This window comes from Bufo gargarizans, chromosome 3, assembly GCF_014858855.1.
Source record: "Bufo gargarizans isolate SCDJY-AF-19 chromosome 3, ASM1485885v1, whole genome shotgun sequence".
NCBI lineage: Eukaryota > Metazoa > Chordata > Amphibia > Anura > Bufonidae > Bufo > Bufo gargarizans.
The window spans coordinates 347,059,489-347,074,444 of record NC_058082.1 but is presented as its reverse complement, the minus strand read 5'-3'; the positions used below and the strand labels follow the sequence as shown (position 1 = coordinate 347,074,444).

The window sequence follows — 14,956 nt, the reverse complement described above, 5'->3', positions numbered from 1 at the left end:
TACTGATTCTCCAAAGCAATCCCATTGTTATCTTATGTGTAATTACAGGTTTATGACAGTCTAGCTACATGTTGGGTGTATAAAGACAAATGGCTCCTTCCTATAGTCCTAACTGTAATAGTCTATTATGGCAGACATGCGCTAAATAAGTAGGAAGGGTTATGCAAGACAAAATGACTCATCTAAAATGATACATATATGCTAATATATATATATATATAAACAGGCAGTCTGTAGTCTAGACCTCATTTGCAGGCTACAGACTGTCATTAACTGCAGTTTGTAGTAAACTGATGCATTTTCTAGAAAACTGTAGAACTTGAAATTCCTGTAGCAGTAATTATTAAATGTGCATCTCTTTGATCACTAGAGAGGGTCCCTAGTGATAACACTAGAACCGATAGCTTTCAGTAGTAATAGTAATTTAGGTTCTAATAGAAATGACAATCATATTCCAAATAAATATATTATTGAGCATTAATATAGGCGAGTCATGGGTGCCGGGTGTCGGACCCCCGCAGATGAGGTATTGATGCCCTACTGACCTATGCTGAGGATAGGTCATCTATAGGGATGAGCGAATCAGCTTCGGATGGTATATTCAAAGTGAATTCACAAAAAAAAAAAATGTAATACTGTACCGAGTTTGGTACCAAGGTTTTTTACAGTAATAATTCCCAAAGTTATTACATGAAGTCTCACGCAAAGTAATAACTTCAGCTCATCAGAGCCAATACATTCTAATACTGTATGGAGCGGGAACTCCGTACAGTATTACAATAAAGTTTTTAGGGAATCTACTTCGGATGTACCATCCAAAGTCGATTCGCTCATCCCTAGTCATCAATATAAACAGGCTGCACAACCACTTTAGGCTAGGGAAATAAATCGCCTTTCATTGGGGAGCAGCCACCTGAATGCACACATCTTTGTACCTTATTTTTCTCATGCTTTAACCTTTGTCGTTCCTCCAGTATGACCCTTTTCCTCTCAGCCTTGAGCCTCTGTTCTTCCAGCCTCTTTCTCCTGTCTTGTATTTGTTTCTCTCTCAGATGTTTCGCCTTTTCCTCTTTCTCAAGCCACACATTCTTCTTGGCAGCTGGAGGTTATTATAAAGTAGGGTTAGAGATCTTGTCGGGGGTGAATGACGAGGAAAATCAGTACTATAGCTAGCCAAAGGCAAAATAATATAACGTGGCTCCTGCCATGGCAGGACGGAAAGGAGTTCAAATTATTAGTTTTAATGCAAATCCATCAGCAGAATGCAGTCTGCTACATACAGCAGCAGATTTTCTAATAAGTCTGCTTGAGAAGCTACTGGAAAAAGGAATTCCTGTGATTTGTTCTACACACTTTTATATGATACACATTACTAGGTTACATACACTATTATATATCCTACTGTTAATGCAATTCCTAGTATAGATTTGTAGGTTTGTCACTTTAATGGTGGAAGGATGTGCTATTAGTGGTCATCAGTTTTCACATGTATTTTTCTTTTACGTGTACCTAAAATTGGTCGTAAGAACAGGTCATTTACACTGATGGGTAACAAAGGCGTGCATCAAGCAAAAAGCGCAATAATTCAATCTGCACTGCATAGTACAGAGATATCTCTACAAAGAGCCTCTTCTATACCTTCATCCTTTGGCATCTGCAGGGTGACATTGGGGACTGCAGAGATGCAGGGGGTACCGCCTTAAAGTTCTGCAGCTGGTTTAGATCAATTCTTATGGGCTGACATAAAAACATTATAAAAGAATCTGATCAATATATCTAATCCGGCAAGCTCATAGACTGTGGAGGGATGCCAAAGAGATGGCCTGTCCATCCTTCACGTAAACACTGGCTTGCCTATTGCAAAGCAGTATGTCTGATGCTGCTATTAGGAACCTAAACTGTGCCATGAATAAGGTGGCATGTTAGCACAGCGAAGGGAAAACTTATTTAAATGGAATCTGTCAGCAGATTTGTACCTGGCTGGCCTGTTACATGTTGGCAGCTGAAGACATCTGTGTTGGTCCCATGTTCATATGTACTAGCATTGCTGAGAAAAATGATGAATGATGAATTTAAAAATATGCAAATGAGCCTCTAGGAACAACGGGGGCGTTGGCGTTACACCTAGAGGCTCTGCTCTCTCTGCAACTGCTGCGTCTTCTGTACTTTGACAGAGTCAGGTGTGATGATGTTTTCCCTACCTGGTCCTGTAGTTAAAAGTAGAGAGGGTGCAGTAGTTGCAGAGAGGGTGCAGCAGTTTCAGAGAGAGCAGAGCCTCTAGGCGTAATGACAACGTGCCCGTTGCTCCTAGAGGCTCATTTGCATATATTAAAACATCATTTTCTCAGCAATGCAGACACACATGGGGCGAACACAGATGCCATCAGCTGCCAAGCACACATGCAACAGGTCAGAAATATATAGAAAGATGATCAGCACCCAATTCACTCTGCGTCGGCCTGGGAAGGAGAAACTCCAGCAAACACAATGCAACGAACTCCCAGAGGATGCTTTGTCTGTTCAATTCATATAATCATTCTATTATCATGGGTGTACATCCATAAAAGGACGCGTTTCGGCCCGTCCAGCCTTCATCAGCTGATGGACGTGCCGAAACGCGTCCTTTTATGGATGCATGTCAAACGGAGAAAAACAGAACTGGATCGCATATCCACAAGCTATGCTTTGATCTAATTAACCTCGCTTTTCAGTGCAATATTCAGTGTACTGGCCCCTATACTGCATGCTTATGCAAGAGGCATTAGTGTACATTTTGATCAAAAGGCATAAGCCCACTCACCACATCAAGGTCGCTTCTTTGAGTGGGACCTACTCTAAACTTGGCGCAGCGACCTCCAAATTTGGCGCGGCACTGCGCTCGACCACCAGTGCCACAGCACCGCACCAGTAGACTGCAGGGCCCAGCAGCCAAACAGCACCCCTGCTGCCTGGAAATGCCACAACGGCACTGGGCCTCACCTACCCACCAGCACAGCACCTTTTATGGTTGATAATAAAATAATTATATTAATTGAACAGACAAAGCGTCTGGGAGTTAGTTACATCATGCAACAGGTCAGACAGTTTCATAGGTACAAATCTGCTGACAGATGCCCTTTATTAATATAAAATGAAAGGTGCTAGGATTGCAGCACACACAAAAAAATATATAGATATTTTAATAAAACTGTGAACTTATGAATAAAATCAACTTGTGAATCACAGATTACCATCTTCCTCACAGCAGCAAAATACTAAGCTCATTGAGCTGGCAGAAAGGACAAGTTGCTACTTCATACTGTACCAGCTCAATGCCTTAATATTTCCAACATGAGTTACTAGGTCATCATCTGTCCTGTTACATAGAATAATCAAGGCAGACCCGCAGTGACATCCTCTCCTTTTTATATAGCAGACAACATACAGACCACAAGTAGGAGAAACAGTGGGTGGGTTTTTAGGACTACGTGTACAGTACTTGTACCTGAGGTACAACTAATGGGGAGGTATAAAGTACATAAAATAAAGAATAAACAGGCATATATAGATTCCTCTAAAATACAGTAAATCTTAAACAGAATTCTTTAATATAAAACTCGATTAGTTCACAAACATGGAGTTTATTTCAATAGGTCCTAGAATATTATTTTCCATTTGTTACTTTTTATGTTGTACTTTCTATTTTTGTTCCCCCATTATCATGGTTAGTCTCAGTTTCTTAAAGGGAATAGGTCCTCAGAAAATCACCTATGTAAGGCTACTTTCACACTTGAGTTGTGCGGTCAGGTTTTGAGATCCAGCACAAGGTCTCAAAACCACAGCACAGCATTTCAGCTTTGTCTCCATTTATTGACAAAAGGGACAAAACTGAACAAACCAGAATGGAGTGCACCAGAATGCATTCCGTTCCGGTTGGTTGCGTTCCCATGCCGGACACAAAATCACTGCAAGCAGCGTTTTTATGTACGGCATGGGAAACTGAACATGCCAAAAGCCATGCAAGTCAACGGTGACAGAATATGGTCCAGTGTCCGAAAAAAAAGCTGATCTGGCGTCCATTGACTTACAATGGTTTTAGTGCCAGTTTCTTCATTTTCGCTATAATAAAACCGGATCCATTCTGAATGGATGCAGCCGGTTGTATTAGAACGAAAGCGATTTGCTTATCTACTGCTTCCCTGTACAATGACATCTACACAGGTCACAGAGCATGCCTACAAAGCTCTTTCATAGCCCCCTCCAGCCTATTGTGTCTGTGGACCATGGCGTCTGCAGTAGAGCATATGTCTAAATGCTGCTAACAGCTCATACAAGATGGCTGCCCCCATAATCATGCTCAGAAAATAATAATTCAATAACAAATTTTTAAAATCTACAATCAGAAAATGAAAACAGATTAGAAAAAGGGATATGTGTCACTATCTGGTCAGAAAAACTACAAGTGACTCATTTCCTTTAAGCCCCACCTCCAACAAGTGATTTTTGGATAAAATATAAATTAGACACAGGTATTGTTCGGGCCTTTAATTGCTAGCTACGACAGAAGTTCACTAGGCCTGTTATGCCTCTCTTCTTGCTGGTCTGATCAAGTAATTGTACTCCACTTAGAGTCTCACCATACATCCCAAATATAACTCTGTGGGTTTGTTAAGATGAGCCAACTTGCATTTATTTTGTATATAAAGAATAGAAGAACATCAAAGATGACTCTACGGTGAAGACACAAGTACTCGGCTTCCTGATGTGTCTGGAAAAAGTGAAATATTTATGCTGCTTAGCCTCCACTGCAAATTAAATATTCATGAGTCTGACTTGTGAGATTTCCTGGCAAGGGAACATTTTAAGAGTTCTGGTGGGTGAGACAAAGCCTTGACACTGGGTTTATAAGGAGATAGTTGTTGTTAGATACTTGAACAACTAAAAGATATACAACATGCAACAAACAAAACTCACCTAGATACTTGGCTCTTTCTTCCCTCCTTTCTTTTGCTTGTTTCTGCCGTTGCTCTGCTTTCTGTGTGTCTGTCAGGGAATTTAAATACAGATTCTAAGTACATTTAGATTATCTCTATATACTTAAGGTACTTTTACATGGACCTATTTAGCAGGCAATTATCAGGGAGGAACAAAATGTTCCCAATAATTGCCTGATTATCAGGGAGATGAGAGCTGCATTTCCACAGGGACGAGCAACCACTGCAGAGATCACCTGTCTCCATACAGTTTCACTGTTTCTGGGCAGCAGATCACTGATCATAGAGGCCCGTCTGCCGTCCAGAAACAGCGATTTTAGATGCCAACTGAAAGACACAATCACCCAATAAATAAACGTTGGCCAGATTGTCGGTCTGTGTAAAAAGACTATTATATGTTGGCATTCCATGGTCAAGGAAGGGCAACTCAACAAAATACACACTAAGGAAAAATATCTAATAATTATTACATTAAAATCATACAATATAAGTGAAACATAGAGCAAAGGATTTTTTTTTCCAACCATAAATGCATTCTTTAAAGCTGAATTCACACTGAATGCACAGGTAAAAGCTTACAGTGCATACATCAATTGAACCCATAGGCTCACATATACTGGAAAAAGCCCAAAAGAGTGTCCTTTTGTGTTGCGAGAGGCTGGAATACATTCCTAAACTGTATGGAATAGGGCAGGATGCTGCGTTATTCCATACAGAGGCATCCTACAAAAAACATGGAAGGCTAAGGTTGACATATGCCACTGCATTGCAGTAAAGCAGCATACAACAGAGGGACTGTACATACCAGGTAAGGCCAGTTTCACGAACTGTCTGCCGGAGCTCTCTGGATTCGGCATTGCTGGATAGTACCGGACAGCCCACAGCCCCATTAACTATAATGGGGTCCAGCTGAGATTTGGCTGCTACCTGGCAAGTATGCTGAGAATCAGCTGTACAAGTGCATCAAAACTAACCTAATCCTCTCAGCATATACCTCCAATTTACAATTATGGTCTGAATAGCCCATAACTATTGGTAATGGATAAAACCCTAAAAGATTACAGCAAGTTTATGTGCAAAAATAAATGAGGTCAACAATCAAAGTGGAAATCCTGCTTTCTTCATCTCGTGCATTGTTTAAAAGCGCATGTTCAGGCTCTATGAGTCTACATGAATATATTAATGAAATGCATAAATAGTGACTCCCTAATGTATACCTGAAATATATGAGAATTATCCTCATTACCAGGAGTTCTGTCACTAAGCATGCTAAACTGCAGACAATATAAATTACACTACTCACAAAAAGTTAGGGATATTTGGCTTGTGGGTGACATTTTAGGATAAACCTAAAATGCACTCCAACCTTTACAGGTGAGCTAAATGTGACCTTCTCTAAGCTTTTGAACGCACATGTCCAACTATTCAAAGTTTTTTGCACAACCTGCTGTTCTCTAACAAGAAGATTAACGGCATAATTCACTACAGGTGTTTGATCCATGAATCGCCCAATAAATTTCCTGGTTCAATTACAATTGGCATTTAAACAGTCCTCATCATGCTGTTCACATTTTTACATCCTGAGACCAAGATGACACCTAACAATTTATCACCAGTATCTCGCCATTGAGAGGCTTCAAGCAGGGTGTTCTCAGACAGAAGTGACCACTGAGCGTCATCAGCAGGTTGCACCAGAGATACAGAGAGACTGGATGAGTAACAGAAAGGCATAGAAGTGGACGTCCTTTGGCCACATCCCACACTGAGGACCGCTTCATTGTGAAGAATGTGGAACCAGATGATGAATGCTACACAACTCCAGGAACATTTAAGGGAGGTGAGAGGCACCTAAATGTCATTTTAGACCATTCAAACTGTTTACATAAGCGTTATCTGCTTGCTAGACAACCTGCAAGGGTACCTGACCACAGGCGTAATCTTGTATGGGCCAGGGAGCATCTATGCTGGATGAGGGACCAGTGGGCCTCAGTGCTGTTTACTGAAGAAAGTCGCATCACGCTGAGAAGAAATGATAGCAGCCAACAATGTTGTAGATGTCAAAGAGAGCGTGGGCAGGTGTGTCTAGTCAATACACAACTGCCCTACACTTTGTGAATAGTACAGTGACAAGCCCATACTTGAATAACATAATTAATCCAGTCATTGTGCCTCTGCATGAACAACACAGGCTTAATTTCATCTTCAAGGACAACAATGCGCCAGCTTATCAAGGTCGCATCATTAGGGAATGGCTGCTGGACATGGGTACCTCAAATGGAGTGACCTGCACTTTCTCCAGACCTGAATCCCACTGAAAACCTATGAGATTAGCAGAGTCATCATGTAGAAGCTCGTAACTCTTTACCCAGAACCTCAATGACCCGAGGGCCACCCTTCAAGAAGAATGGGATGCCATGCCTCAGCAGACAATATGTTGACTTGTGAACAGCATGAGATGTTGTCAAGCTGTAATTGATGCTCACGGCCACATAACAAGTTATTGAGACATTCACATTTTTGTGGGGGTACACCCACCACTGGTGTTGGCTTTTGTTTCAATAAATAGTTTGGGATGAGGAAATCACCATTGCATGCTTCTACTTCAATGCCCTACTTTCATGATATAAAATCACTGTAGCATGAACTTTTTTACATTTTTAATAAATTTCACCTGAAAGCCAAATATCCCAAACTTTTTGTGAGTAGTGTATATGTCGTTAAACATGCAAATCCATCTCTAGTCAGTCTAGTCTATCAAATCAAGGTTGTAATTTGTGGAAGCCTTTATTCTGAAGCAGCAGGTGGGGAAGGAACTTTTTTTTTTAATTTGAAACATAGTAAGTACATCAGTTAAAGGGATTGTCTCTCCTCAGCACGTGGCATTTATCATGTAGAATAAGTTAATACAAGGCACTTACTAATGTATTGTGATTGTCCATATTGCTTCCTTTCTTGGCTGGATTAACTTTTCCATCACGTTATATGCTGCTCGTATCCAGAGGTTATGACCACCCGGTAATCCCGCAGTGGCCGTGCTTGCACACTACAGGTAAAGGTGCTGGCCTGGACTATGGGAGTGCTCATAGGCTGGCACATTTTTCTATAGTGTGCAAGCACATTAGTAAGTGCCTTGTAGTATCTTTGTCGTCTACATGTTAACTGCCATTTGCTGGTAAAATATTTTTTTATCATCTTTGAAAACCATTTTACACTTTTAAGGGGTTGGCCCAGTTAACAAGAAAAAGAAAGAAAAAACAAAACAAACACAAATTTAGGGAAGGTCTTAGGCCTATTGCACACGGGCGTTTTTTTTTTCCCGTTTACTGGCCGTTTTTTGCATTCCGTATACGGTCCGTGTATGGAACCATTCATTTCAATGGTTCTGCAAAAAAAAAACTGAATGTACTCCGTATGCATTCCGTTTCCGTATTTCTGTTTTTCCATTCCGTTTTAACATAGAACATGTCCTATTATTGCCCGCAATTCACGGTCCGTGGCTCCATTCAAGTCAATGGATCCGCCCAAAAAACGGAACACATACGGAAATGCATCCGTATGTCTTCCGTTTCCGTTCCGTTTTTCCCTGAACCATCTATTTAAAATGTTATGCCCAGGCCAATTTTATCTCTGTAATTACTGTATATGCCATACGGAAAAACGGAACGGAAAAACGGAACAGAAACGTAAACACAACAGAAACAAAAAACGGAACAACGGATCCATGAAAAACGGACAGCAAAACACTGAAAAAGCCATACGGTCGTGTGCGATAGGCCTTAAAATGAGAAACGAAGTGATGCTCACCAGGTCAAACAGTCTTCTGCTCCAGTGCCAAGGCTCCAAGCCTTCCAAACACTGCAGCCATGACATCATATTCTTGGCTGATGCCAATCACTGGGCTCAGTGGTATATGGTACAAGACCTCTGAGGCCAATGATTGCCTGCAGTGATCATGTGCAGTATATAGGCATGTTGCCACTGCATTCAAGCAAACAAAGCCTGAATGTGTGAATGTCTGAATGTGTATGTGTATTCTATGAGGAGAATGGAGAAAGCTGCACCAGACAATATTAGTGAGGGCCTATCTCCCAGGAGCAAAAGGATCCAGCGAAAATATTCACTTCACCTGATCCTTCTCTAACCTTGACATCATCTGTCCGGGGAGAGTCAGGAGCTCCCCACACACATTAAACCGTCAGCCGAACCCCTGTAAGGCAGCCTTAAAGGCTTCTCAGAATGCAAATCACAAGAGCAAAATCTCAGACACTGAGCTTGCAAAAATAAATGTGGTTCTATAGCCTGTACAACTGTGAATGCAGTTCTAGAATACAGACGTATAAAAGTGTGCTTAAAGGTGAAAAAATATTTTATTTCATATCATATTTAAAGGGGTTGCGCAGCAATTTTTTTGTGCAAGCGGCGTTTTTCCACTAACATTGCCACTTTCCTGAAAAGGAGGGTGGAGAGGGCAGTAGGGAGGCAGGGCCAGCAGCCACATTTATCATCTTTTACACCAGTTTTCTGGTGTAAAAACACTGAAATCTATGCTAGTCAGGGTCTGGCGTAAATATTAGTATAGGGTTGGGCGATATAAAAAATATTCCCACTATAATGATATATCGCAATAAATACCCATCCAATAGGGAGACGTCATACTGTACAAGGGCCGCCACAGGGAGACATACTGCACAGGGCAGCCACAAGGAGACATACTGTACGGGGCAGCCACAAGGAAACATTATACTGTACGGGGCCACCACAAGGAGACATGCTCAGATGATGCCACTGTATCACCCATACTTGGTCCTAGATCAGAAGAAGATGGGCAACTAAAAACAGTAACACAAATATGCATTATGAAACACAAAACTGCAATTTCTAAGTGGTTAAGTAGACACATGTTAATACCGGACACAACCACTCGTGTCAGTGGACAATAAAGAAGGTATACGAGGCGCACCTAGTTTCTGTTTGGGAGTAATGGCTTGAGTAGGAGACTGGGCAGCAGAGGGAGAAGTCCCATCACATTTTACTATTTGCTGCTCCTTTGGAGAGCTTGAACTCCCAGCTGCTTGTGATGTGCTTGGTCTTTCAGTCTGTAGTAAAGAACTGTGATCGGCAATGGGTAATCTTGGTCCCTCCTCAGCAGAAACACAAGAACTTTCTGTTTGTGAAGAGGTAGTGGGCCCTTCAGCCGACTGTTCTGTATGAAGTCCACAAGTCTGTTGTGAGAGGTGGCTCTTCGTCAAAGATGAAGAGCTGGCAGTTTCTTCTTCTGTCTTTGTGGTTGGCTGTCCACTTGGTAATCGAGAATCTGAACTGTGTGTCGTTTCTGCTGGTGGTTGTACATTTTCTTCTGTTGCTTCAACACCTATAAAATATACAAATATGAGTACTACGGTATATAATATTTGAACATCCATTAAAGGGGTTTTCACAGGTGCAAATTATTGATGAGCTATCTAGAAGGACAGGTCATCAGTATCACAACAGTAGGGCTGTGCTGCTCGTGCAGATTTATCCGTCAACTTAGTAGCGGCGCTGCAGCATAGTGTCATCCATTTAAGTGAACAGGAGGAAGCAGCAATACCACACAAGACCAAGTTGACTAAATTCCGATAGATGGACCAATGGAAAAAATGATGAGGCCGCAAAGATCAAACAATAATACAATAAAATGATTGGCAAAGTGCTGATAGTCAGTTGGGTCAAGAATCGTCACATTTTCAATGAAAATCAACATCCATCCCAAAAGTAATAACCTGCGAGAACTCACTTTATTAGGCACTATGCAGTCTATACTGATGTTACAAGTGCACGGCAAGGGACACTGGGGCAGATTTACTAATCCTGTTTAATACTTAGACAGTGTAAACTTAGACCCGACAGTCTAAACAAGCGCCAAATTTATCATAGTGACTCATGTTAGATGTTAAAATTGGTGCATCTTCAGCTAACTTTACATCAGCTGGCTTATAGGGATGAGCGAACTTCAGTTTTTGGAGTTCAGTTTTGGGTATATGGTGAATGGCGTTATGGATTTCTTTACCACAGACCATAACGCGATTCAAGGACGGAATGGGTAATGGAATGTCTTTAGAGGACTCCCGCATAACGGAAACCGGACGGATTCATTATGCTGGCCATAGACTTCTATTATGATGGAATGCCTCTAAAGGCATTCCGTCATGGAATTGCGTTATGGTCCGTGGTAACGGAATCCATAACGCAATTCAGCTCATCCCTACTGGCTTACTTTGGCCCAAATATATATTTTTTTTAAATAACCTAGAAAAGCTTAAGAAATTGATTCAGAAATATTGGAAAACTCATTACATAAATGACATTTATTTATATTAATACAAGATATTGCTCTACGTACACTGTGCTAAACCAGGAGAACTGTACAGCAGACTTAACTATGCCTCATTATTCCAAAAATCAATATGCAAGAAAAGAATAGAGACCAAGGCGCATTTGTTTATCCTCTTCTTGCATTATTAATTTATCCAATTTATATTTGAGTACTTAAGGGGTTGCGCCAGGATTTTTCTATTGATAGTCTATCCTCAGGATAGGTCCTACTTCGGGTACCGCTGGCATTGAAAACAGGTGCTGGATCCCCACAGCTCTGTCCACTGTGTTGTGGATGGAGCTGGATACTACTTCCATTCACAGGAAATGCATGTTTATTTGTATTATCCATGTCTTTTTCTGAACCTATATATGGACGTATGATTGTATTCAATGGTCTAACTCTAACAGAATGAATTCTCCTAGCCTGAACCATTTTCATCAAACTGTATAAGGCTACTTTCACACTTGCATTCAGAGCGGATCTGTCTGGTATCTGCACAGACGGATCCGCTCCTATAATGCAAACAATGGTATCCGTTCAGAACGGATCCGTCTGCATTATTTTTCAGAAAAAAGTCTAATTGTTAGTCAGACGGATCCGTCCAGACTTTACATTGAAAGTCAATGGGGGATGGATCCGTTTGAAATTGCACCATATTGTGTCAACGTCAAACGGATCCGTACCCATTGACTTACATTGTAAGTCTGGACGGATCCATTTGGCTCCGCACGGCCAGGCGGACACGAAACCGCTGCCAGCAGCGTTCGGGTGTCCACCTGCTGAGCGGAGCGGAGGCCAAACGGAGCCAGACTGATGCATTCTGAGCGGATCCGCATCTACTCAGAATGCATTAGGGCTGGACGGATCCGTTCGGGGCCGCTTGTGAGAGCCTTCAAACGGAACTCACAAGCGGAACCCCGAACACTAGTATGAAAGTAGCCTAACTGTGTTGCCAAATTGCATAGGGATTAATATTCCATTTGCCATTTCTGAGCTGGGTAGTTTGAAAATGGCGTTTATTATGGCATCCCAAAGTAATTGGTACTTATTCCCATCCTATGACTGCAAGAAATCCAAGAGCCATTATTACTTCTCTGCTCAAACCTTTAACTCTTTCTACCCCGGGCCAGTTTTTACCTTCCTGCCCAGTGTCACTTTATGTGGTAATAACTTTGGAACACTTAATATTCTAAGCCATTTTGAGACTGTTTTCTCGTGACACGTTGTACTTTAGGATAGTCATAAATTTGAGTCAATATATTTCACCTTTATTTATGAAAAAATCCCCCAAAAATAATTAGCAATTTTCAAAAATTTCAATTTCTCTGAACTTGATACCTCATAAAATATTTATTACTTAACATTCCCCATGTCTACTTTATGTTGGCATCATTTTGTAAATGTCATTTTATTTTTCGGACGTTAGAAGGGTTAGAATCTTAGAAGCAATTCTTAAAATTTTTAAGAAAATTTCAAAAACCCACTTTTTAAGGACCAGTTTAGGTCTAAAGTCACTTTGTGGGGCTTACATAGTGGAAACCCCCCATAAATTACCACATTGTAGAAACTACACCCCTCAAGTTACTCAAAACTGATTTTTACAAACTTTGTTTACCCTTTAGGTGTTCCACAAGAATTGAAGGAAAATGGAGATGAAATTAAAAAATTTCACTTTTTGGGCAGATTTTCCATTTTAATCCATTTTTTTTTTCTTTAACACATCAAGGCGATAAGGCTCTGCCCACAATCCCACAAGAGGGTCAGTCTAGGGCATGGATGTCAAACTCATGGCCCTCCAGATGTTGCAAAACTACAACTCCCATCATTCCCTGATAGCTGTAGTATGCCCAGGCATGATGGGAGTTGTAGTTTTGCAACAGCTGGAGGGCCACGAGTTTGACATCCCTGGTCTAGGGCATTCTAGGAGGTTCCTGAACAAGGGATCGCCCCTATCGGGGCGGCTATTCAGTTTTTTAGGCAGGGCACATGCAGTATAGGGCCAAATCCAGGGATAGGCCCAAATCAATATACGACCAACCTGCCCAGATCCCAATGTCCTCAAGCATTGACGGAGGAACAGGAACATCTCCGTAGAGTATACGCAGTATACATCCACCCCTGATGTGTTGCCTTTTCTTTTTTATGTCTTTTGTTTGTCTGTGGGAGTTTGTTATTTTATATGTAATCAACATTAAAGGCTATGTTTTATAACAGAAGGTACCCTGTGACTAAATAATAGTACATACCACCCGTAATCATTACTCCCTCTGACGGGATATCGTCTTAGCTGTGACTTTTAAACACATCAAGGTTTAACAGCCAAAACAAAACTCAATATTTATTATCCTGATTCTGCAGTTTACAGAAAAACCCGACATGTGGTCGTAAACTGATGTAAGGGCATACAGCAGGGCGTAGAAGGAAAGGAACGCCATATGGTTTTTGGAAGGCAGATTTTGGTGGACTGGTTTTTAGATGCCATGTCCTATTTTAAGCCCCCCTGATGCACCCTTACAGTAGAAAAACTCCCAAAAAGTGAACCCATTTTGGAAACTAGGGGATAAGGTGACAGTTTTATTGGTACTATTTTGGGGTACATATGATTTTAATTGCTCTACATCACGTTTTTTTGTGAGGCAAGGTAACCAAAAAATTGATGTTTTGGCACAGTTTTTATTTTTACAGCGTTTACCTGAGGGATTAGGTCATGTGACTTTTTTATATAGCAGATCGTTACGGACGTGGCAATACCTAATATGTCTACTTTTTCTTATTTATTTAAGTTTTACATAATAGCATTTTTTAAACCGAAATTATATTTTAGTGTATTCATAGTCTGAGAGCCATAGCTTTTTATATTTGTTGACCAATTCTCTTAGGTATGGTCTCATTTTTTGCGGTATGAGGTGATGGTCTGATTGGTACAATTTTGGGGTGCATACGCCTTTTTAATCACTTGCTGTTGCAATTTTTGTGATGTAAAGTGACAAAAATAGAATTTTTTCACAGTTTTTATTTTTTATTTTTTACGGTGTTCACCCGAGTGGTTAGGCCATGTGATAATACACTAACAGGTTGCCTAGGAGACCCAGGGGTTAGAAGGGGTTAATGTGCCGGCATCAGTGTTTTCACCGATGCTGGGGCATACAGCAGGGGTCCGGCTAACGGGAACAGCCAGTCCCCTGCAGCTGATCAGGCGGGCGCAGCTGGGCGGCAAGTCACGTCCCGCTGCGCCGTACTATTACGGCACTGGTCGGGAAGGGGTTAAATGGGTTGTCTCACTTCAGTAAATTATATTTATTATGTAGAAAAAGTTAATACAAGGCACGTACTAATGTATTGTGATTGTCCATATTGCCTCCTTTGCTGGATGGATTAATTTTTTACATCACATTATACACTTGTTTACAGGGGTTATGACCACCCTAACCTAAAATCCAGCAGTGGTGGCTGCGCTTGGACACTACAGGAAAAGCACTGGCCTATGTAACTTTGTCTACGTAATAAAAAGTGAACACCAAAAACAGCTAGTCCGGATAAGAAATAATAAATACCTTTATTCATACATATACATATACATAAAACACAGTAAAAATATGTTGGTGGTACAACTACACATAGGACA

General features: G+C 41.1%; 1 protein-coding gene across 6 annotated transcripts in view; it reads right to left on the bottom strand.

The window, feature by feature from the left end:
• The window catches only part of MAP7D1 (MAP7 domain containing 1), a 77,925-nt gene that overhangs the window by 22,122 nt on the left and 40,847 nt on the right, over nucleotides 1-14,956 (bottom strand). For all 6 annotated transcript variants that reach the window (XM_044287696.1, XM_044287693.1, XM_044287694.1 and 3 more), the window contains exons 2-4: nucleotides 9,934-10,344; nucleotides 4,954-5,022; nucleotides 936-1,099 (exon numbers count right to left, since the gene is read on the bottom strand). In XM_044287696.1, the coding sequence (XP_044143631.1) occupies nucleotides 936-1,099; nucleotides 4,954-5,022; nucleotides 9,934-10,344 (644 nt within the window). The remainder of the gene's footprint in view (nucleotides 1-935; nucleotides 1,100-4,953; nucleotides 5,023-9,933; nucleotides 10,345-14,956) is intronic.